Raw genomic sequence first — 24226 nt, 5'->3', positions numbered from 1 at the left:
GCCTTTAATAAGATATTTTACATCTGCTCGAAATGGTCTTATTTTGTAAGTAACAGGCAATTCAGGTACTCCAAAGTATCCCAATCAAGTCATGGAGGGTTCAGCAATATATTCCGTTGATTATCAATTTGTATTACAGATTACTCCAACCATTTATGATCTAACTCGATTTTTCATATCATAACCTTGCTAATACCGGGGTATAAAATGCATCGAGAACCATTTAGATGAGTTCTTTCCAGAAGATTGCCCGAGCTCGTGTTCGATCAAAGGGAACGAAGGGGCTAGTTCATTGCTGCAGGCGTATTCACTTCTCGGTTTCACCAGGACTGGTTTCCAAGACATAATCCCTCATAAGCCTCGTGTTAGATTCAGTGACCATCTACATGAAAATAAAGCCAGAAACAATCCCATGCATTTATACAGGAAGTTGAATAAATTTCAGCAGGATCAACATCCTGAATATAAGAAAACATTATTGAATTACAAACCTTAAAAGCTAGGCGCTTCAAGTTGTCCCATTCAAAATCATTTTTGCAGTATGCTGTTCGCACCTATAATAAAACATCATAGTACTTAATAAGAACTTGGTTAACAAGTTATGGAAAAGCAAATAATAAAAGTAATCCACTTACCTCCATTATGCGTAGGGCTATTTATGTATATGCCAGAGCCACACGGCATCAGTTTGCAAGATTTCGTTCATTCAATCACCACAAAAGAATAGTTGTAAGTTAGATATTAGACACCGATTAAGGATTGGGTAGCTTGATAACTGTCTTTACCTAATTTCTTATGCCTTGATGATTCTCTAAACATACTGGCGCAGAACTTGTCACCATCATTCAACGGGTGTCTAGCCAGGAATTCCATTAGCTCTTGATATGCTTCAGGATTATAATCCTGCTCAGGCAAATACTTATTGGCTAAAAAAAACAGCATTAATAATGATATAAAAAGAGCTTAATTTTGATGCACTGTGAGGCATTTAAACTGTTATTTAACCAAAAATGATAATTATATAAAAAGAGCTTAATTTTGATGCACTGTGAGGCATTTAAACTGTTATTTAACCAAAAATGAATTCGACAATACATCATTATATGATGTTATAAAACTTTTTGGTACTGTCAGGAGTCAGGGCATTCAAATTAAGTTCATACAGAAAACAGTTTTATACCAATAACTTGAATTAAATTGCACCACCGTGCACCAAGTTAAACCCACAACACAAATTATTATCTGGCCTTGGATCACATTGGCAATTGATTAAAGGGAATCACATTGGCAATTGATTAAAGGGACTAAAAAAACTAAATAAGTGTGAAACTATGGGAGCTAAAAGGGTATTTAAGCCTAGTCCTATTAAGTAAGTTTAGCTTATTTAAGTCCACAAATTGCGAAAAAGAGAAAAGTGACTTAAATGTCATACTTTCCCAAATTTGTTCCGAAATGCCACGCGAACGAACAGTACTTTTTTATCATACTGCCACACATCTAAATTCGCTATGATTGATAGCGAATTCGATTTGGCCACGAGAACGAACAACACTTTTTACCATATGTTCCCATTAGCGTACCAAATTCGTTACCAGTTGTAGCAAATTTAGTAGCCTATGATTTCATTACACGTAGCAAACTTTCGCAAGAAAAGACTGACGGCATGTGGCATGTGTAATAAAAATATTTTTTATTAAATTATTTTTTAATATTTTGTCCAAAAATGTATCCGTTGCTTCCCTCCAAAATTTCGAACCCAAACGTTTCTACCCGCCAGTTTTTTGAGCAATTTTGAACCGAACCGGTTCTTCCCTTTCGCGAACCGGTCACCGGTTGTGTCTGCTCGTCGAACCGGTCACCGGTTGTACCTGTTCGTCGGAACGGTCACCGTTCGCCGCCGTCAGACACGCCAGTTCGCCGCCGGCGACTGTTCATCGTGACCGGTCAGTGTCTATAAATAGACACTGACACCTTCAGAAAATGGATCCAATTTTTCCTGCACTGAAACTCTGCCGGAATTTTTCTCCTTCCGGTTTGCATATTCCTTTTTCATATTCCGGTGTAGTTTCCTCTAGCATTCAGTTGTGTTCGTTTGGGCTGTTGACTGGTAGTGCCACCACTCTTCAGACGAAATCCGTTCTATCCTGGGAGACAAGTTTCCATCAACCTTTAGCATCAGTGAGGGGACAAATTGTCTTAAGGAGACACGTTCTGTGGGCTCGGATTTTATTCCTCTGATTCTGCATTTTTCATTCTTCTGATTCTGTCTGTTTCATACATATCAAGTAAGTTTGTTTTTAATATTTATAATTGCACAGTGATAATTCTGATTATCTACCCCTTCTGTTCTTTACATGGGTTCAAACCTCTTAATGATTTAATATCACCCACTGTCTTCAATAACAACATGGTCTAACCAAATTCACTACTAGTCATAGCGAATTTGAACAAGTGACAGTGAACAGTACTATTTGCATAGCATTTAGGCAAAAAAAAATTAAAAAAGTGTCAATTTGGTCACTATTCCCAAAAAAGAAAACGATAGTTTTTTTTACCGACATATCAAAATTTTAGGAGCAATATTTGTCCAGAAGAATTATTGGTTATATTAAGAAGGTATGTGAAAGCTTTTTTCTAAAGTTTGAAGTAATCAGAAACTAAATTTTCTTGTAGATAATGCAAAATTGTATGAATTTTCACAGTTAAAATAAGAATTATGATCAATGCACAGTTGTTTCAAAACGATCTTGGAGTTCAGATAAAAAAACAACAAGGGAAATTTTTAGGATGGTAAAAGCTATTAAGCAAGTTCTTAGTTCTCTAGTTTCAACTGCTCATGACAGTAATTAGAACCAATACAAGCCAGAACACAAACAGAACCCAACAAAGCCAATAAGTAGGAGTGGAATGAGTAAAAGGAAGAGGAACCTCAAGTTGAGCAGCAACAATCTTAACTGCAGTGTAGGTGAAGAAATTGTGGAGGTTTTTAGCAGCCTTTGCTTCTGGTGATGCTTCTCCAAATCCTGCATCCAAGTAAAACATAACATAGTACATATTATTGGAAATTTGGTATACAATGAAATACAAAGGGGAAAAAAGCAAAACCCAATACAAAGAGGAAGAGGGAAAAAGTTGTAACCCAACCAGGTACAAACATCTTATTGCAGTGTAAGCGTGTGGGTTGAGAGCTCCTTCGCTTGCAAGGCCAAAAAGGATAACCTTTGTTGCTGCTGGGTATTGTAGGGAAGACATAAGGAAGCTGAGAAAGTGGTATAGTTGCAGAGGATTCCATAGCTAACAGCATTTGTGTAGTGAATTGAAGAAACGTTTTAACTTTGGTGAGGTCAAAGCTGTGAAAATACTATGGCGGGTTATGGTCTCCACCTATAGAAAAATATCTCGAGGCTTCAATTCCCCATAAAGAAAATATCTTGGAGCTTAAGTGGAGAAGTGGAGCACATTTTCAGTGTTCGGGTGTAGATTGTCCATTTCTTAAAATGTAAAAGAAAAATTACTAAAAAAAATAACTAAAAAAAATAACCATAATAAAGATAATGTAAATATATATATTTTTTATAAGAATATAATTTCTTAGATTGCATAAAATAATTTATATATATATATATATATATATATATATATAAAATATGTAAAAAAAAATTCTATATTTTTTTTTTTCTCTCCACTTTTTAATGAGTTTCATTCATTTTTTTTATAATTACGTAAGATAATTTATTTTGTAGAGAAATAATATTAGCTTTTTTACATATACCGAAAATATTTTTGGAGAAGTGGGAACTTTTACATCCGAGGGGAAACCCACTATTACATTACATATCTGTATTCAAGGAGCCTCTCTTTCTTCATGAAGCGCTTGTTCTGGACATCGATAGACGAGTACTTAGTCTTAGTTGTTAATTATGTTGTTTTGATTAGTTTATTTAAGAACGCGCGCGCGCTCACACAAAAAGTGATTATTTTCTTCTACATTTTTTTTTTGAACCAAACATGCATTTGGACAAGTGCTCAGACTTTTGTGCATTTTTACAACACGTTACCAATAACTCTGCCCTCCATTTCTTCCTCATCTTTCGGATAGGAGAGAATCTGGTTTTTGACCTTACAAATGCATTTTTTTTGAGATATTCTATTAGTTTAATTTTTTGATCAAATTTATTATCAAACTAATACAGGTTTAAATGTGCACCTGATATAGATGTGACCAAATGTGCATGAACATGTACAGTGTGACAGTCATTTTTGTTAGAAACACGTACTTGATACTGATGCTATTAGACATGAACTGTACATGTTTAGATTGTCTTAAACACGCATATGGTGATGACATGACTAAACACATAGTCGTTACGCATCTTGCCATAGCACTATAGTAATATGTTAAATTGTTGGAAATAATCAAGTATGAGTTGTAAAGAAGTACCACATAGACTAGACATAGATCAAGTGAATGATCATATAAGTGCAAAAGATCCATAAACCTACAGTCTTAAGGTTTTGGGTTGAGATGTGGTGTCGGCTCACTTATTATGGTTTGTCATGTAGTCTATTGGTAGATGTACCTTTTGCAAAGAGTTTTGGGCTCCCTCGTTCCATTCCCAACAGTGGTATCGGAGCCAACGATCTGGGCCAAGTGTTTGGAAGGCCTCTGCAGAAGGCTAGTGTGACCCAAATATTTGAAAGAAAAAAAAAAGACTTCCGCAGAAGTTGCCCTTTGGGTAAGAATGATGTTGGGCTTCATACTTGAGGGAGGATGTTGGAAATAATCAAGTATGAGTTGTAAAGAAGTACCACATAGACTAGACATAGATCAAGTGATGACCATATAAGTGCAAAAGACCTATAAACCTACATCCTTAAAGTTTTGGGTTGAAATGTGATATCGGCTCATTTATTATGATTTGTCATTTGGCCCATTGATAGATGTACCATTTGCAAAGGGTTTTGGGCTCCCTCATTCCATTCCCAACAAATCTTGCTATAGCACTATGGTAATATATTTGATCATAAAATTAAACCGGTGGAATATTTCAAAAAATGCATCGGTACGGTCAAAAGACCAGAGAATATATTGTTAATGTTATGTATTTATTGCCACTCAAAATATCAATTGTTTCTTAATTTATATATATATATATATATATTGGTATCCTATTATTAATTTGTTTATTATCACTTCAATTTTATCCAAACTTCTTGCTATTAATTTAATAATTAATTAATTTAAAAATATCTTAATTTGTTTACTGTCACTTTTTTTTATGTGCCCACCAAATATATTATTCATTTATTATTTTGACCTGAAGTCTTAAATTACTTTTCCTAAAGTTTTCTTGACACTATACATGCCTAAATAATATATCACTCAATAATATTAATGAAGAACAATGAAACAAACCACAATATAGAAGCCACATACATAATTTTTCACTGTCCATTTATTTATTAAACAAATATCAAATAAACCCATCATATCAAAAATTGTTCGTACAGAACTTTTAATTTTTCATATTAGTTTTACGGGCAAAAGCACCCATCTAAGAACATTTATGGAAAGATACACTTAGTTAAAGCACTTTCCAAATGTTTAACCAAAGTAAGGCAGTCAATGACGTAGGAAGACTTGACGTGATTAATCCCGTCACCAAGGTTGACGTAACAGGCCTCCATGTCAGCCACGCACTTCAATGCCGTCACTTGGTGAGACGGCACTAGTGCAGCAAAAATTTTGATGCCACTAGCTCTTATTTGTTCCATTGCATCTGCAATTTTCGTTCTCTCTCTAAAGCATTTTTCTCTCCTTCTCTCAAAAATCTCTCATCTAAATCGGTTGCCACTTTCCTCTCTGTTACCTGAACTCTCTTCGCTGCATGTTCTGTGAGATTTCCCTGCCAACCGAAAAAGGTATGTTGTGTTTGAATTTTTTTTTTTAACTTTTTGTTATTTTTTTTTTGTATATATTATTTACAAAATTTTAGGATATATATTTAATTAGAGAAATAAATAATAAAAATTATAATTAGTGAAATAATTAAATAATAATTATAATTAGTTTTTAATTAATTAATAATTGAAATTTGTAAAAGCTTAGGTTAGAAACCTAATTAGTGAATTTATCATTAATTATTGTAAATTATTTTATATGTTAATTATAAAACCTTAGGATAGATGTCTAATTATTAAATATATTTGTATATTAATATTTTTATGTCAATTATAAAACCTAATTAGTGAAATAATTAAATAATTATTATAATTAGTGATTAATTAATTAATAATTTAAATTTGTAAAACCTTACAATAGAAACCTAATTAGTTAGTTAATTAATTAATAAACTAATCATTAATTGTTGTAAATTATTTTATATGTTAATTATAAAACCTTAAGATAGATGTCTAATTATTAAATATATTTGTATATTAATATTTTTATGTCAATTATAAAACCTAATTAGTGATTAATTCACATATTAATTCACTAATTAGGTTTCTAACCTAAGCTTTTACAAGTTTCAATTATTAATTAATTAAAAACTAATTATAATTATTATTATTTATTTCACTAATTCACTACAACAAAATTTCTCTTTAGCCACGGCAAAAACCGTGGCAAAATATCATTAAAATCGTGGCTAAATGAGTTGTCCACTGTTTTAAAAACCGTGGCTAAAACTGGCGTTGCATTTTTTTAACCACGGTATTTTTTTCATTTAAGCACGGTCTTTATGAGTGTGGTAACATTGAGTTAGCCACGATTTATGTTATATTAGCCACATTATAGTCGTGCCTAAACGATTTGGATCCCAATGATGAAAAGTTTTATTTAGCCACAGTCAGAACCGTGGCTAATTGTAAGGAATTTTTTTAAAAAAATAAAAAATATTACAAATTTTCCCAATCATATAAAAAGCAAATAATAAAAATTGCATTTGATATAAGAACCAAAAACCAAATTAAGGGAAATAATCAAATAAAGTGGAGTACACAATTTTACACAATACATTATTTTTTTCTATTCATATAAGTAAATAATGTTTTTTACACAATTTCTCAAAATTCATAATTTTTTTCCATTTCATATAAGCTGAAGGAGTTTCCTTTACCAATAAAAGGAGCTAATCAAGTTTTCCACTTACATCATTTAAGAGAAATAATTGCCAAATAAAGCTAAAACTATAAGTTTGTGATTGTCACAAGACATCTATACAAAATATTAACTTCATTGTTCAGCTAAACAAAATATAACAACATATTTTTTAAATCTGTCTTCCAAGAATTGTTGTTGTATACATCCTATCCTTTTAAAAGGGCTCATCACCAATTCATACCTGTATAAAAAAAAATTAAATAAGATATGTTAAAATGTCACATAACTTTTCAATGTCTATCTTTTATGTTTTAGATAAAATATGAACAAACCTTAAAAGAATTAATTCTGTTAAGAGGAGAAGCGTAAACCTTCAGGCCCACCTATTCAAAAGTAAACCATTAAACAATAAATTAGTAAGCAATAGAAAATAAATATAAATATAATTAATTAAAAGACAAAATGCCAAAAAAGCATGTGAAGAAGCCTTCAAGTTAATTTCAGGTCCCTAGTAACCGAGCCTTTGTAACATCACAGGTTCCACATCAATTGGATCCCTGTTGCTGACTTTGTTAGTAGAATGGCCAGGGTAACTAGTGGAATCCCCATAAGCTTCAAACCCAGGTGCAGGCACAAAATAAATACATCCAATGTAATGCCTCAATTGGAAGATTCGAGTGAGACTCTAAAACAGTAGGTAATGATAAAGAAAACAATTAGAAATAACTTCAATCATTGTACTTCAAAGTAATTGCATTACAAGTATAACAAATGGGCATTGAATAACTGAAACAATCTATTGTACCTTTAAATACTATATCATTTAGTTAAATGAATAAATAAAAAATAAAACAAAACTCACATATTGTCTGCTAATGAATTAACAATAAGATTGACACGTTGGTCACATCACGATTGTGATCTATCATCTCCTTTATCCAAATTTCGGAACCTAATGGAATTGAAGTTCGAATATATGAGCCTCCAATAATAGCAACAAAGGAGTGGAATAAAAATTAAAAATACATAGGCCAACAATTATTTAGTCTTATTAAGATTTTAACCCTTTTTGCGAATGTGCACGAATCGGAGGCCATTTGTTTATTATTCAATGCCCAATAATTACATAAGAATCTTTGGCCCACTTCCTATGGCCCGATGATTAAATGCTATATCATTTATGTTCTTGCCTTCAATCCAAGTATTAGATAACTGAAACAGTAATCCATATATAGAGACACACATTTAATGAAAGAAAAGCGTCATAAATAAACATGAGATGGTAATATTATGACATGGCTTACTAACATAAAAATCTATACGAGCACTTCCCATCCACCGATGCTTTTCAGACTCAACGTCAATATCGGCCACCAGACCTGAAATAGAATAATATTTTCACTGGATATCATAAACATGTTTGAGTGAATCTCAGGGTTAGAACCAGAAGCAGGCACAACTGTCTTAGATGCTTGCATTGCATTTTGTGATGCCCTTAGGTCATAATAAGAAATCATAACAAACCCACAATGCTTACAGGCTGTGTAAATGGTTCGGATATCTCCATATTGTTGTCCGAACAAATATAATAGTCCATTTAAATAATATAATTAACGGTATGAAATACTTCCTGAGAATTCCAAAATAACATCTAGCAGCAAAGAAGAATAAAGACACACCTCAAAAAGAGCCTTCAGCTCAGAGTCTTCTACATTGCTATTAATGTTTCGAACAAAAAGTGTTCTAGAAGGCTGTTCACCAAAAGGAAGTTTTCCTTTAGAACCTCCCAAGAAAACAGAATCTCCATCCAGACCACTAGTACTTTTGCCTAAAGTCAAATGTTCATCTCCTTCTAGCTCCATGCCTCCACCACTGCTAAACAGATCAAAATCTTCCAAGTCATCATTTATTCTGGCAGGAGAACCGTATCCTAACTCATCAACCACACCAGAAAACAGATCATCTTCGTCAGGAAGGAGATTCCCTATAGTGTCAGCCTCCATTTCTTCAAGAGATTTATATGGTTCTTCCTCAGGAAGGGAACCAACAGTAATGGGCCGATCAGACAGAACATTATTCCTCGGTAACCTCACTGCACCAAGATATGCATATAAACACACAGATAAGGACATCAATTCAACTAAAGTAAGATCAGAAAATCTTAAACAAATAAATATAACTTTTCTGAGTGGGTGAGGTGGGGGTTGGGGTGAGGTGCCCTTCTTTTTTTCTGCTACATTGGGCAATAAAGCAAACATTTAAGCTAATATCCATTATCCAATGATGACAAGCAAAGTGATGCAACAGAATATTGTTTCCAAAGTATTAGAAAGATGAAAAGGCATCAATACTGATCACTTAACTATGCTGTAATACCCATTATACATGCATTCTCAGGATGCATGAAACAAGTTCTTACACTTTTGGTTAAAAATCTCAGACAGTGAGCTTGACAAACAATTGTGGCCTTGGATGGCAGAAAATTCCATTCCAACTCTATGTTTTAAATACCTAAAAAATGATTTTGGAATTCCATAGCTCTTGACATGGAAATTATGAAGAATTTCAAGATCTGTAAAAAAATATTCACAACTAATTGTGGGAAAAATCGAACATTAGCACACTTTTTCACTGAAAAATCTATCAACTAAGGATATTCATACAGAGGTAAGGTATATCAGTCTAATTGAAAGAAGCGAGAATCATCAAATTATTCATCATCATAACACTAACATACTTCTTTGGCGGCAGATTCTATCAACTAACCAAAATTGATACAGTAGAAGAAGCGGGAGCTCAATTACCATTTCTTAGATATGAACCTTGGCTGAATAGGAATCACAGGCCAACAGAACCATGCGTGTACATTTTCAACAGATTGAAATCAAGGATCGAGAATTGAACTTCAACTCGAACTATCGCACCCGATCTCTGGAGATTGAAACCGTATTCCAAAATAACATCTAGCTTAGAAACTGAAGGAAACAGTGAAAACAAAGTTCCTTAAATATAAAAAAAATAAAAAAATCATAAATTAGTTTTAAGCTATTGTTAACGTGACTAGCTCAGAAACTAAAATTGAACGAAAACGAAGCAAACATTGCACTCAAAATTAGTACAAATCTGAAGGAAAAACATATAGAAGAAGGAAAACTCAGATTCAGAGGTGAAGTTCAAATGGAAATCGGATTATGAACCTAGCTTGTGGAGGAACTGAAGAAGAATCGAACAACATATGAAGAACAGAGAGCGTAACATGGAGGAAATTTCACACCACCAATTGCATCTCCAGAGAAAGAAAAAGCAAGAGAGGGAAAGAGAAATAGGGTTTTGTGGTGAAGGGGAAAGAAATAGACTAACGTGTGGTCACGTGGCTAATGTACACTAGTCATTACATTAGTCATTATTAAATTGCAACGAATTTCAGTCATTACTAAATTGTCGTGGTAAAATGCCGTGTTTGGTGTAGTGATTAAATATATATCCTAAAATTTTATAAATAATATATACAAAACAAAATAACAAAAAGTTAAAAAAAAATGAAACACAACATACCTTTTTCGGTTGGCAGGGAAATCTCACAGAACATGCAGCGAAGAGAGTTCAGGTAGCAGAGAGGAAAGCGGCAACCAATTTAGATGAGAGACTTTAGAGAGAAGGAGAGAAAAATGCTGTAGAGAGAGAATGAAAATTGCATATGCAATGGAACAAACAAGATCTAGTGGCGTCAAAATTTTTGCTGCACTAGTGCCGTCTCGCCAAGTGACGGCATTCAAGTGCGTGGCTGACATGGAGGGCGGTTACGACAAACTTGGTGACGGGATTAATCATGTCAAGTCTTCCTACGGCATTGACTGCCTTACTTTGGTTAAACATTTGGAAAGTGCTTTAACTAAGTGTATCTTTGCATTAATGTTCTTAGATGGGTGCTTTTGCCTAGTTTTACGTTGTCACTATTTTTAATAAAAATAATGTCAAAATGTGTGTGTGTGGGATAAGTCTTTTTAATTGAATTATCCTTGTGATCTGGAAATATGCAGCAAGCAATTTGCTATTTTGTGAATTTGATGATCCTTCCATGACGGCCAGAGATATAATTGTTTCTTTGTTGTTTTGCCGCAGCAATGATCTCTTTATCATGTAAAGTACTATGCATATGCTTGCAAATATGTATAGGAAAAGGAGCATAATTTTTTACGGCAAGGTTACAGGTTAATGATATAGTCCATCGCCCTTATATATATATATATATATATATATATATATATATATATATATGCTAATTATTTCAAAGAGTTGAACTTATCGAGTTTGAGTCTTGGACATAAAAAAAAAGTGTTAGCATATTGTCTTGATATAAGTTTGATAGTGTTCAAGCCGGACTAATTAGGTTTTTTATGAATCAGCTAGAGGAAAAAGGAAAAAAAAAATATTAACAAAAAGTTACATGCTGTTCAAATACTAGTCAATATTTTCACTTCATGGCCGTGTTTACACAAGGACTTAGGTAATTCCTGAACTAACTACAGTTGTATATGTATGCCATTTCAGTTGGTCATCATGATGCTTTCGGCAGGCTATTTTAAAATTCGAAATGCTTTGCCTGGACCAGTACTGTGGATGTATCCAATGTCTTACATAGCCTTTCATATAAATACTCTATTCAGTTATTTAGATATATGTTTGTGTATCTTCTGCACTCACAGCTGCTAGAGAAATTACTTCTTCCAAAGACTATAACTTTTTATGTTTGTTTCTGATATTTGTTCAGATTTAACTTCAAAAACTAAGAGGGTCAAGCTCTGTATAATGAATTTCTAAATTCTGTAGAAGATCCAAAATCTTTTTCCCTAGATGGGTATTTATTGAAGGAATTACTTGTCTTTGTCTCGTAGGGGCTATTGGAGAATGAGTACCTAGGCACCTTCTCTGCAGCTGGGCAGGTAAGAACCATAGAATCTTTGGATTTCAAATTCTCCAAATTAAGTGGGTGCAATATCTCCCTCGACAAGAGTTCCAACTTCCAAGTGAGAAAATTTGATGGTTTTGTTTGTTATTCATGGCAATTGGTCATCGAATAAATTTGTTACTTTTTTGTATTTGTTGTTGCTCCTATATCTATCGAACATGCAAATTTGTTACCGTTATGTATTTATTATCACCGAAGGCAATCAGTATTACTTTCGTCGGGACGATATTACATATATTGTAATCCTATTCTTTTTTATCTTATTTATTTATTATATATTAATATTCAGATAAATATTAAATTTATTTACATGAAGTATAACATATTAGGTATACTTTAAGCTGAGTGAATATAACATAACATAACAGTTATTTCGAATTCTTAAATCTAAAAAACTACTGCCATTTCATTATAAAATTTATTTTTTCATGGCATATCCGCATAAATTAGAAAGTGACATAGTATTTTTTTTTGTTGACATTGTAACCTTTAATATTCGCCCATTTGGAGTCGCTCTCCAATATTCCCTAATGAGGCGAAGCTCGGAAGGTGCATTCTTCACGCAATCTCTCCTAATTTTAAATATAGCATGCCGATGATACAAAAGAAATAGAAAAAAAAAAAATAGTTATGTACCAATTAACAATAACAAGAAAGAAAGAAGAACCGTTCAACTTAGTAGATCACAAATTTGACGTCAATATTGATGATATTATAAAACTAACTTTCATATAAAATAAACCAAAATTCCTAAGCCTCTTCTTACCTCTCATTGTAAATTATGAGAGCTATAGCAAGCTAGCTCTAATTAATACTAAGCTCATATTCCTTCAACCCTTTTGCATCCCCTTCTTCACAAAAAATGACCACACAACAAAAGAGAAAACCGCCCCATGTTTCCTTTGTTTTCCTTCTCTTACTCCTGTTCATTATTGTCAAAGTCCAAGGTAGTTGCAACCTTGCTCTGGCTTCTTATTACATATGGGAAGGCTCAAATCTCACATACATTAGCAACCTCTTTGAGAAACCAACCTCAGAGATTCTGAAATACAACCCAAACATAAAAAACCCAGATGTTATTCAGAGCCAAACTAGGATCAACGTTCCCTTCTCATGTGAGTGTTTGAACGGTGTGTTTTTAGGCCACACTTTCTCTTACACAACCCAACATGGTGACACCTACACAACAATTGCTCAGGTTGATTTCTCCAACCTCACTACTGAGGAGTGGGTGAGCAGGGTCAATAGTTTTGCACCAATAATGATACCTGACAACGTCAAAATTAATGTCACTATCAACTGCTCCTGCGGAGATAAACATGTGTCCAAGGATTATGGGCTGTTTGCAACATACCCACTTCGGCTTGGTGATAGCTTGCCGGCGGTTGCGGCGGAATCCGGCGTGCCGGCGGAGCTGCTTCAGAGATACAACCCCGGGTCAGATTTCAGTGCTGGGAATGGACTAGTGTTTGTGCCGGCTCGAGGTAAGTAACAGCAATGTGCACTATGCAACCGGAAATTTATTATATTTTTTAGTAGGATATTCTCACGTCCGCATAAAAAATAATAAGTGTTTGACCATATTTTAATTATTAATTTATTTGCATCTCACGTTCAAATATCTAATATATAAATAAAAATTAATAATTAAGATTAAAAATATAACTTACACTAATATAAAATAATCTGAATATATATATATATATATATATATATATATATATATATATATTCTTTCAAGTCTATGTTAGGTAGCCTTTTGCTTGTTTACAAAACTGAGACTTAAAATGTTGCACTTATTTTATACCTGATAAAGACGTGTAAATTTTAATAAAGCATATATTTGATAATGATTAAAAGTAAAAAATAATATTTTTTGATTCTTTTAAGAAGTTGTAAAAAAAATAAACGATTATAATTTAAAATGAGGTAATTAATATAAACATGTATTATGTTAATAACTAATTATTATCATTCATTTAATTAAATAATACATATTATTAAAAATTTAGTATACCTCATTAATCAATATAAAACAGATATATGTAAAAATTCAGGTATATTTAAAAGAATCATTATTGGTTTGTTTGCTATGTAGCTCTAGTTTGGCTGCTTCTTTGTTTTCTTGTTATTGCCCTTGACCAAGGCATTATTTTCAAGACTGAAAAAGGTATAGAACTATAAAATTATTCGACATTTTCATATTCGATTCAGATTAATTTTCGGGGGAAAATTATTTTTTAAGGTTTTTATTTTAACTATTAATTATTTTGAATATAAAATATATTTAATTTTGATCAGATTTTTTTTTTTTCAGTTGCGAACAACTAATTAATGCACTAGTATATTCGCCTATATATAGAATTGTGGAAAAATTCAATCTAAATACAGAATTTAGGGGAAATGGCAGTAGATTTGTTTATATATTTTCCAACATTGATAACCTGACTGTTTATACGTCCGAATTCATTGAATTTAAAATACAATATTAAATCATTTGAGTATACCGTTTCGAAAATAAATATGCACTATTGACAAAATTAGGATAAATAATTTCTCCGGTCACTAGTTGTTTCCGGTAAGTCCAAAACGATGTTGTTTTAGGGCAGAAATTAAAGTGTTTTTGTAATTCTAATATATTGCAGGGTCATATTAGTCTTTATCATTATAATTTTTAATCTTATAATCCCAAAATGATATCGTTTTGAACTCACCGGAGATAACTTTATCTCCGGTGAATGTCGAAATACTTCTCCCATCAAATTAATGGAACAATATGAGTGCATAGCTCATTTCGGAATCAAAATATGATACGTCCAATTGTTTAAGTCATTATAGATTTTTTTTAATTTAATTATTTCCAATAATTATTTTTGTTTATGTCATTTGTATTGTGATAAAAATTGTATTTTGATAAAATATTATTGTTTACGCATACAATAATCTCATTGATCAAGAGAAGCTTGTTGAATAGTGAAGTTTTGTAAAGAAAAATAATTCTATAACTATGTATTGTCGGTAATATATAATTATAACATTGAAGTTTTTTTCTCTCTCCATATCAGCACAGCAGTTATAAGTTATAACTATGTATTAGTTAATCTAATATAAAATGGGAGTAAAAATATTTTTTATATATTCTGCCCGTATTTGGAAACATCAATCTTGACAGCTATTAAGTACAAAAATGAAAACTGCTAGATTTTTATTTTATTTTATTGAAGACAATCATCTGGATATAAAACAAAATAATACAGATCACACTTCGTTCATATGTTGTCACTTTCTTATGATTTTTTTGTCGATCAATTCATGATTAATAACCATTACAGATAGATACAGTAAAATTCTGAGAATTATTTAGTTTAAAGAAACTTCTTCGAAAGAAAACAAATAGACATAGGTCAGACTTGCAATAAAATTTGTCACTTTCTTGTGGTTATATTACTTATATATTATTGCCGATGATTTAAAAGTTATAACAACCCCGAACACTTGTGCTGAGGTGGATACCATGATGATAAAATTCCAAATTAGAAGCACATATATATTTTTTGTGGGCCAACCTCATTATTGATTATGACACATTAATCCAGTCTTTTGTATCATTATTAACTATATTTTTATCTGCACGAAAATTTAACTTGGATTGCCTAAGCATGTATTTCATGTTCAAAGGTTAGAAAACAATTTTATGTCTTCCTTATTAGGTGTTCCTCCTTACAAATTTTGGCACTATATTTTTAACGACAATACATTTGATATTATTTTTAATAAGATAAAATTAACATATGTAAATAATATATAATGATAAAATAGTACATGTAAAAAAGAGTTAAATGAGACTAACAAGAATTTGTATAGACTTGCCATAATAGGTAAAAATAAATGGAAGAAGAGTTCAGCTTAATTAGTTTGGTTTAGACCCAAAAGCACACACAGAAAAAAAGATGTTATAATTGGGAGCAAATTGGGGTAGCCCCAAATAAGTGTGGGAAAACGTCTAAATGACTATAAGTTGAAGAAAGTAGCTAATCCTCATCCAAACCAGATGAACTATTTTTTATTTTTTTAACTACCAACTGCTATTTGAAATCTTAATGGCCTTACTAAGGGTGTATTTGTATTGAGTTTTTAAAAAAGTTCTTTTTATCACTTTCTTATTTTAAAAGTACTTACTATAAAATTTATAGTTATTTAGATTTTTTTAAAAAATATTTGATTTTTGAAAAAAATATTTAGCTTTTGACTTCTGCTTTTTTTAAAAGTTAAAATTTTTAGCTTCCGAAAAAAGTAAGTTTTTGGCTTTTTTTATGACTTCTGCTTTTTTAAAAGCAGGTATCCAAATAAACTTTTTTTAAAAAGTGCTTTTTTTCCTTTAAAAAAAGTAACTTTTGAAGAAAAAAAAACCACCAAACAGGGTCTAATCGATTTCGAATTTGACGAGACTATATTTTGGGTCATGGAATCCTTTCCCCTATTGGAGCTCTTCCTGAACAAGGATGCATGATTTGTTTTTAAGCCTCATAGGCCCATCCCAAATAAATTATTCCAGAACCGCCTCTGCTTAAGTTCTAAACTCTGTATACGTTGGAGCAATGAGTACTGTGTTACATTCACAATTTTTTTCATTGTTATATACTCAACTAAAATAAGGTTATTATTTTCTTATATTTAAATCAATACACGAATTGGGATAATCTTCTTTACATGAATATTATAACTTTTGATTTTTATAATTGAGTGAGTGTATTAGAAAAATATTTTTTAAAAAGTGCGGGAGTAATATTTGTCAAATTTTTTGTAGTATTGGAATTACATATTTCCAATTCCTCTATATAAATGATCCAAGCACAAACAATCACCATGTACAGACTCCTGTGTAGGGACTAATATATATTTCCTGCAGAAAATTGATGTATAAATTACGGTAAAAAAAAAAAAAATGCAAGAATCATAATCTCATATAATTTACTTTGCTATGGAAATATTACAAAATGCATTTGTGGTCACTTATCACTTGACATTCCAAATTGGTCCCAGATGTATTCATAGAAGGAAGACACAACCTACAATTGATGAATTTGATAACTCTCATAATTGTTTGGAGTTGCTACTTGATACAGCTTTGCTTCCTGATGTTTTATACTTTTGAATCTTATTTTGCAGATGAAAATGGAAACTTTCCACCACTGCAGTTGGGGTAAGCTGTAATTGATATTACGTTTACATCCTATGTTGGCCATTTTGATTTGAGTTTTAACATTTACCCTTTAAAAATTTTATTTTGAGCTCTCTAACTCCATTATCTATACTTGTTTTTTCTACCCTTTTGCAGATCATCAGGTGATGTGGATATTGTGCACATTGCTGCTTCATAAATGTTTTTTTATGTGTAAAGAGTGACACGAAAAATCATGGTGGGTCATATTGGTATGACATGCTGACATAACATTGTTGTACCAATTTAATAGGAATATCAAGTGGAGCCATTGCTGGTATAGCTGTTGGAGGAGTTGTTGGGATCTTATTGTTGGCACTTCTTCTATATGTTGGGCTATATAGAAGAAAGAAATTGGCTGAAGTATCACATCTCCCAGTACCAGTAGCATCTGAAGATCAGTGTAGTCAACTCCAACATGGTATGTCTTTCTGTTTAAATGCAACTTAAGATAGAAGTAAGGCCTAATGCAGAACTTCCCTCTTTTTTGTTTTGATTAATGCACAATTGTTAGGCTCAAATTAGTGCCTCGCTAGAGTGCTGCTAGTTTGGTTAATAAAGTGGCACGAAGATTGGCAATACTTTTTTGTTGGTGAATGTTGAGTGATGTTTGATTACTTGTAATGTTCTACATTCCATTTTTTTTTTTTAATGTGAAATTATAAGTTATATCTGTTCCATTTAGGTGGTGGAAGCAGCTTGGATAAGGCATCAGAATCTTCTATTGTTGCTTCTTCAAGGTTGACAGGTATTACTGTGGACAAGTCAGTGGAGTTCTCATATGAGGAGCTAGCCAAAGCTACTGATGGCTTTAGCGAGGCTAATATAATTGGTCAAGGTGGCTTTGGATCTGTTTACTATGCTGAGCTTCGAGATGAGGTTTGCCATGCTGTTTATAATCTCTTTTAAAATGATGAGAAATAAGAAATGTATAGGTTCACCAAGAAAGAGTAATTACATATTGAATCTATTGGTAAATCCACTACTGTTGCAGAAAGATATTATTCCTGAATGCTCCGTTTCATATCCTCTGATTTTACTTTTTGGTCGAGATGCAATTCTAATCATTGTGGCAAGAACCAGAATTCTTGAGCTGACAGTTTCATGCAAGCAGCATAATGTCCAGTCATAGTGTATAAATATTAGGCATATTCACATACCTAAACTCATCATAAGCCAATTGGTCTTATTTGAAGACAAGAAGAAACCTATGAAAACATTTGGCTCTAGTTCACTGCTAATTACATACCATTGTGCTGCCCTACTCAATATTTTCCTTAAGCTTAAGAAAAATACTTATCTCTCTTTTTATTTTATTTTTCCCCCACAGAAAGCTGCAATTAAAAAGATGGACATGCAAGCATCAAAAGAATTTCTTGCTGAACTAAAGGTTCTGACGCACGTCCATCACTTGAACTTGGTATGAAATTTTCCCATCTGATATTTTTCAAATTTTGAGGCTTATAAATTGGTACAGTTATACCAAAAAATGAATAAAAAAAAAAAAAAGGAGGGAAGGAAACTATGCCAAAACTTATGATAAGGTTGATTTTAGTTCTTTTTTCTGTGGGTGATCAAGTGTTCACCTGTTATGTGTTCATTACTTGCTGTTCTATATATTTTCCCCCTTTGGAAAACTTTTAACTGCTGATTCAGTATTGTGGATTCCGGACATGCAAACCACTAGGACTTAGCTAATAGCCAGTGAAACTGTTCATAAAAGAAGAAGAAAAATAAGAATCTCTCTATAATTTAGGCCCTGCTACTGTCTGTTTATAAAACTATTATTGAGGATTCTCAACTAGTCATCCTGTGCCTGGGATCCTAACCTAGTTGTGTAATAACTAACAAATTACTTGCTTTCCAAGATATTTAAATATATATTATTACATATTTCCACAATCATGATTCCTTGGATATATTTTCTATGTAGGTGCGGTTAATAGGATATTGTGTTGAGGGCTCCTTATTTTTGGTTTATGAGTACATTGAGAACGGCAATTTAAGTCAACATTTGCGTGGCTCAGGTAAAAAAACACAGACACGCATACACTTACTCTTAGAATCATGCTGCATCATTTTGATTTCAAGACTCTTAATATAGTTACTTTCTAGAGAGGGATCCGTTATCATGGCCAGCTAGAGTACAAATTGCCCTGGATGCAGCAAGAGGACTGGAATACATTCATGAGCATACAGTTCCTGTCTACATCCATCGAGATATTAAATCAGCAAACATTTTGATAGACAAAAATTACCGTGGAAAGGTTTGCAAATACTTTTCCATATTTTTTATCCATAAAAGTTGAATGCCTGAGTCTAACTTTTTCCACAGGTTGCAGATTTCGGTCTGACAAAATTGACCGAATATGGTAGTTCTTCATTACAAACGCGTCTTGTCGGTACATTTGGATATATGCCTCCAGAGTAAGAAGCTTATTTATCCTTTCCTTTACTACTGAATTTTATGCTATTTTTGATTGAGTAGCACCTATTATTATGTTGTCATTTCTAATCTTAATGTGTATCTGAATTTGGAATTTGACTCATATAAAGTGAAGAGTAGACTTTACAAGATAAGTGTGGAATTATAATAGTTGATTAGAAAATTAACAGTTGAGATAGGTTTAGGACTGAAATTAGAGCCATAGTTACATTTCTAGACACAGAATATTGTTGTTAGTAAGTAGGACTCAAATTAGAGCAGGAGTTACATTTCTAGACACACAGAACGTGGGGTTATTAAGTAGGCCATCATAACTTCTCTATTTTACTTTGGATCTCACATCATTGGATTATTTCTCAACATGTTATATATTACTGTTAGAGATATATAAAACCATTAATGTAGTCTCACCCAAGAGCTTATGGGTTGAATTAGTACTTTACATGGTATTAGAGCCTCGTGTCCCGAGTTCGATCCTCGTCACCCCCTATTTTTTTTGTGGAATTTCTTAGCAGAGGTCTTTTCGAGTCCAATAAGCTCTCTTGTGTCTTGTGAGAGGGCATGTTAGAGATATATATAGCCATTAATATAACTTCACCCAAGAGCTTAAACTGTTGGGTTGAATTGGTTCTTTACAATTACAATACACTGGATGTATGGTTGAGTTACCCTTTGGTAGTTTAGGGTTTATGGTTAAGTTATTGTAATTTTATTTGCATGAGGTTCAAGAAAGACTAACCATTTTGACCAAGTGTAGCAATTTTTGTGTGTAGATATGCTCAATATGGTGAAGTTTCCCCCAAAATAGATGTATATGCTTTTGGAGTTGTTCTCTATGAACTTGTGTCAGGCAAGGAAGCTATTGTCAAGACAAACGAGCCTGGGAATGAATCGAAAGGACTAGTTGCCTTGGTTGTTTTTCCTGGCCCCTCTTAACTCATCACTAGTTGTAACTTACCTCACTTTTAGTTCTTCACTCAATTTTAGCTTGCTTGACTAAATGCAGTTTGAAGAAATTCTTGATCAACCAGACCCAAAAGAAGATCTTCGTAAACTTGTTGACCCTAGGCTTGGTGATAATTACTCTCTTGACTCGGTATTTAAGGTGATTCATTGTCTTATGAAATGCAAAGTTAGAGGACTAACGAATCAAAAGGGAAGTTGATAACTAGTGGTTTGTTTTGCTTTTCTTTTTCTTGCAGATATCCCAGCTTGCCAAAGCTTGTACACATGAAAACCCTCAACTTAGGCCAAGCATGAGATCAATTGTAGTTGCCTTAATGACACTTTCATCTGCAACTGAGGATTGGGATGTTGGCTCCTTCTACGAAAACCAAGCCTTAGTGCATCTAATGTCTGGAAGGTAGCTCGTAGGGTGAGTCATGTAACTCCTGAGGCTGTAGCACATTCCTTTGTGAAGATAGATTCCCTATTTTCTGACCACACGAGTCTTTCATTTCAACTGTGAATTTGTAAATAAAAACAATTATGTATCTTCAGATTTCCATTTTTTTTTTAAAGAAAAAAAAAACTTTTTTGTCTTCATTAATATTGCAATGAAGATTCAACTGCGTTGGATCAAGGAGTTACTACTCCCTACACTCCATATTTTGTTGTTGTTTAGTTAAAAATATTTGATTCATTTTAAGTAACCTTCTTACATAACAAAGAAGTATTAATTGTTATTTTTCAAATTGCGACCTAATGCTAAACAATCTCCCGAGTCTCAATTATTCATTGATTGGTGTGACATGGTAAGTGAATAAATTAAATATTGAAAATTGAGTAACTTAGAATAGTTAGCAAAGAAAATTCTTTATTTAGGCTTAGTTTTGCATACTTTTTTTAATATAATAGTGACACCCAGATCAGAATTTATGATCATGTAGACCGGCAAAAAATTTAAATATTACATTTTTAATAATTAATTACGAACTAAATATGAATGTATTGTACTCGGTCACGCTCAGAATTAGGCGTGACAACTCATGCTCACACCAAGCATGTTCCATGAGAGAGACACACTCAGCATAGGGCGTGACTTGGGAGGAAAGAGATACGCCCAGGGCCAAGCGTGACTCAGGAAAGAGACACGCCTATGTTGGGTGTGATCCAAGGCCTCTATAAAAATTTCAAATTCTCACTTTTTCATTTTACACTTTCTCTCTAAAACTTTGTTATGACTTCTCTTTATATTTTTTCTTGAGTTTTTTGCGCAGTCATTCAAGTAAGTCTCAATATATGTTTGCTTGACTAACAGAGCTTTGCTGCGCAAAAAATTCAAAGAAAAATCTAAAGAGAAGTCAGAGCAAAGTTTTTGAGAGAATGTGTAAAGTGAAAAAGTGAGAAACACCCCAGCATGAGTGTATCTCTCTCTTGGGTCATGTCTAACCCTGGATGTGTCTCTCTCCTCCCTTTTCAGGTCATACTCCATGTCGGGTGTGCCTCTCTCGTGAAACACGATTGGCGCTGGGCATGAGTGGTCATGCCCAATTCTACGTAATTGAGTGCAATATATTTATATTTAATTATAAAATATCTGTGTATTCGTAATTAATTATTACAAATACAATATTTAAAAATACAAAAATCAATTGGATGGTATCAGATCATACCAATTCTATTACATGGCCGATTTTGGGGTCGACCCGCGGTTCTTATAACATTGCTCTCTGCTTCTCTCTCAATGCTGGGTTCGAACTGATCACTTGAGGATTGAAGATAAACTCCAATCCAACAAGTAACTTGGGAAACCAGCAATTATTTACATTTGTAGTCCTTAGTCCTTACTTTTCTGGTTGTATTCACTTTGCCATGATAACTGCTGCGACGTGTTAGTTTACAATTTTTTAAGATAAATTTTTTGTGAAATTGAAAATTTTCGTTATAGGAATAAATAACTACGTGTGGAGATTCCACGAAATTATCAGCCCAGTTCTCTGAGTTTGGTCCCACCTCAATCAAATGAACACTGTATAGGAAATTCTAAAGGAAGATGCAAATGAATGAGCAAATTATCATTCCATTTAGTATGTTGATCTATTAATAGACCTGTTACAGTAAGTTGTTATGCTAGTAAGCCTACGATCAAGGGATATGAACAAACTAAATACATATAGCTAAGAATACAAAACAGAAACTGATCTACAGAAATTGATCCTATCCTATACAGATTCTAATCTTATCCTATACAACAAATCCAACAATCGATTGAATGTATCCTAATACTCCCCCTCAAGTTGGAGCATGGAGGAATGAGATGCCCAACTTGGATAACAAGTAGTCGAACTGTTTTCTGCCAAGGGCTTTAGTGAAGATGTCGGCTGGTTGAGAAGAAGTGAAAATGTGTTCTATTGCGATAGTTTTAGCCAGGACATGATCACGAACGAAGTGGCAATCGAGTTCAATGTGTTTCGTTCGCTCATGAAAAACTGGGTTGGAAGCAATGTGAATTGCGGATTGACTATCACAATATAACTGCATTGGCTTGGGATGAGGAATGCCAAGATCGTGTAGTAAAGCCTTCAACCATAGGAGCTCAGAGGTAGCTGCCGCCATTGATCGATACTTAGCTTCAGCAGAAGAGCGAGAAATAGTGTGCTGCTTTTTTGATTTCCATGAAATAGGAGAATTGCCCAAGGTAACGAAGTAACCAGTGATGGAGCGTCGAGTAACCGGGCAACTTGCCCAGTCTGAATCACAGTATGCCCGTAGAAGAAGATCACTGGTAGAAGGAAGAAGAAGCCCTTGTCCAGGGTTGCGTTTGATGTAACGCAAGACTTGCAGCACGGCATCGTAGTGTTGTTGCAGAGGGTGTTGAAGAAACTGAGATAGCGTGTGGACTGCGTAACAAAGTTCAGGTCTGGAAATTGTGAGATAGACCAGGGGTCCAACAAGACGACGGTAATGTTTAGGATCTTCGTATGCAGGTCCCTCTGCGAGTGCCAATTTATGGTTATGATCCATTGGAAAAGCAGCAGGCTTACACCCGAGTAAACCACATTCTTTCAAAATATCCAAGGCAAATTTTCGTTGGCTTAAAAATAATCCTGATGAACTATGAGCAAATTCAATGCCAAGAAAGTACTTGAGTTTGCCAAGATCTTTAATCTTGAAGCAACTTTGGAGATGTTGTTTGACTTGATCACAAATGGAAGTATTGTTACCAGCTAATATAATATCATCAACGTAAATGAGGACAGCAACAAATCCATCATCCTTATGGAATGTAAACAAAGTGTAGTCTGCCTTGGATTGATGAAAGCCGAAAGTGAGAAGAGAGGTTCTGAGTTTTGCAAACCAATTGTGTGGTGATTGCTTGAGGCCGTAAAGAGGTCGTTGTAATTTGCAAGTTGTACTAGGTGAGCCAGTAGAGAAACCAGGAGGGAACCGCATGTATACGTCCTCATCAAGGTCACCATGGAGAAAAGCATTTTGGACATCTAACTGATATATATTCCAGCCCTTCGCAACTGCAACAGATAA

At 33.3% G+C, this 24226-nt stretch overlaps 3 protein-coding genes across 3 annotated transcripts; 1 reads left to right on the top strand and 2 right to left on the bottom strand.

The window, feature by feature from the left end:
• Positions 1-22: 22 nt before the first annotated feature.
• On the bottom strand, positions 23-3429 carry LOC133287221 (chaperonin-like RBCX protein 1, chloroplastic). Its single transcript, XM_061484782.1, has 6 exons — positions 3145-3429; positions 2929-3023; positions 786-903; positions 636-652; positions 492-554; positions 23-382 (listed from the first exon to the last, which is right to left on the bottom strand). The coding sequence occupies exons 1-6, from the start codon at positions 3302-3304 to the stop codon at positions 308-310; spliced, it is 528 nt and encodes a 175-aa protein (XP_061340766.1). The 5' UTR covers positions 3305-3429; the 3' UTR covers positions 23-307.
• Positions 3430-7734: 4305 nt separating this feature from the next.
• On the bottom strand, positions 7735-10014 carry LOC133287214 (protein MEI2-like 3). Its single transcript, XM_061484773.1, has 4 exons — positions 9910-10014; positions 8785-9197; positions 8414-8484; positions 7735-7790 (listed from the first exon to the last, which is right to left on the bottom strand). Exons 2-3 carry the CDS (start codon positions 9106-9108, stop codon positions 8422-8424), a joined length of 387 nt encoding a protein of 128 aa, XP_061340757.1. The 5' UTR covers positions 9109-9197; positions 9910-10014; the 3' UTR covers positions 7735-7790; positions 8414-8421.
• A 2922-nt stretch (positions 10015-12936) lies between these two features.
• LOC133287234 (chitin elicitor receptor kinase 1-like) lies at positions 12937-21108 on the top strand. Its single transcript, XM_061484800.1, has 12 exons — positions 12937-13558; positions 17244-17277; positions 17413-17420; positions 17549-17716; positions 17981-18174; positions 18626-18715; positions 19229-19322; positions 19411-19562; positions 19631-19722; positions 20515-20653; positions 20748-20846; positions 20944-21108. The coding sequence occupies exons 1-12, from the start codon at positions 12937-12939 to the stop codon at positions 21106-21108; spliced, it is 1857 nt and encodes a 618-aa protein (XP_061340784.1).
• The last annotated feature ends 3118 nt before the right edge of the window (positions 21109-24226 follow it).

Source organism: Gastrolobium bilobum, unplaced genomic scaffold (assembly GCF_033153095.1).
Source record: "Gastrolobium bilobum isolate Gb01-03AN ecotype WA unplaced genomic scaffold, APGP_CSIRO_Gbil_v1 utg609, whole genome shotgun sequence".
NCBI lineage: Eukaryota > Viridiplantae > Streptophyta > Magnoliopsida > Fabales > Fabaceae > Gastrolobium > Gastrolobium bilobum.
This window is presented reverse-complemented; position numbering and strand designations above follow the sequence as displayed.

Coding starts and splice junctions, on each gene's coding strand:
- LOC133287234 (XM_061484800.1), top strand. CDS start 12,937: ATGACCACACAACAAAAGAGAAAACCGCCCCATGTTTCCTTTGTTTTC. Junction 20,654..20,747: donor CGAAAGGACTAGTTGCCTTG/GTTGTTTTTCCT, acceptor GACTAAATGCAG/TTTGAAGAAATTCTTGATCA. Junction 20,847..20,943: donor CTCTTGACTCGGTATTTAAG/GTGATTCATTGT, acceptor TTTTTCTTGCAG/ATATCCCAGCTTGCCAAAGC.
- LOC133287214 (XM_061484773.1), bottom strand. CDS start 9,108: ATGGAGGCTGACACTATAGGGAATCTCCTTCCTGACGAAGATGATCTG. Junction 8,485..8,784: donor AGCTGAAGGCTCTTTTTGAG/GTGTGTCTTTAT, acceptor ATTCTATTTCAG/GTCTGGTGGCCGATATTGAC.
- LOC133287221 (XM_061484782.1), bottom strand. CDS start 3,304: ATGCTGTTAGCTATGGAATCCTCTGCAACTATACCACTTTCTCAGCTT. Junction 904..2,928: donor TTGTTGCTGCTCAACTTGAG/GTTCCTCTTCCT, acceptor TTGCCTGAGCAG/GATTATAATCCTGAAGCATA. Junction 383..491: donor TGAAGCGCCTAGCTTTTAAG/GTTTGTAATTCA, acceptor ATTTTCATGTAG/ATGGTCACTGAATCTAACAC.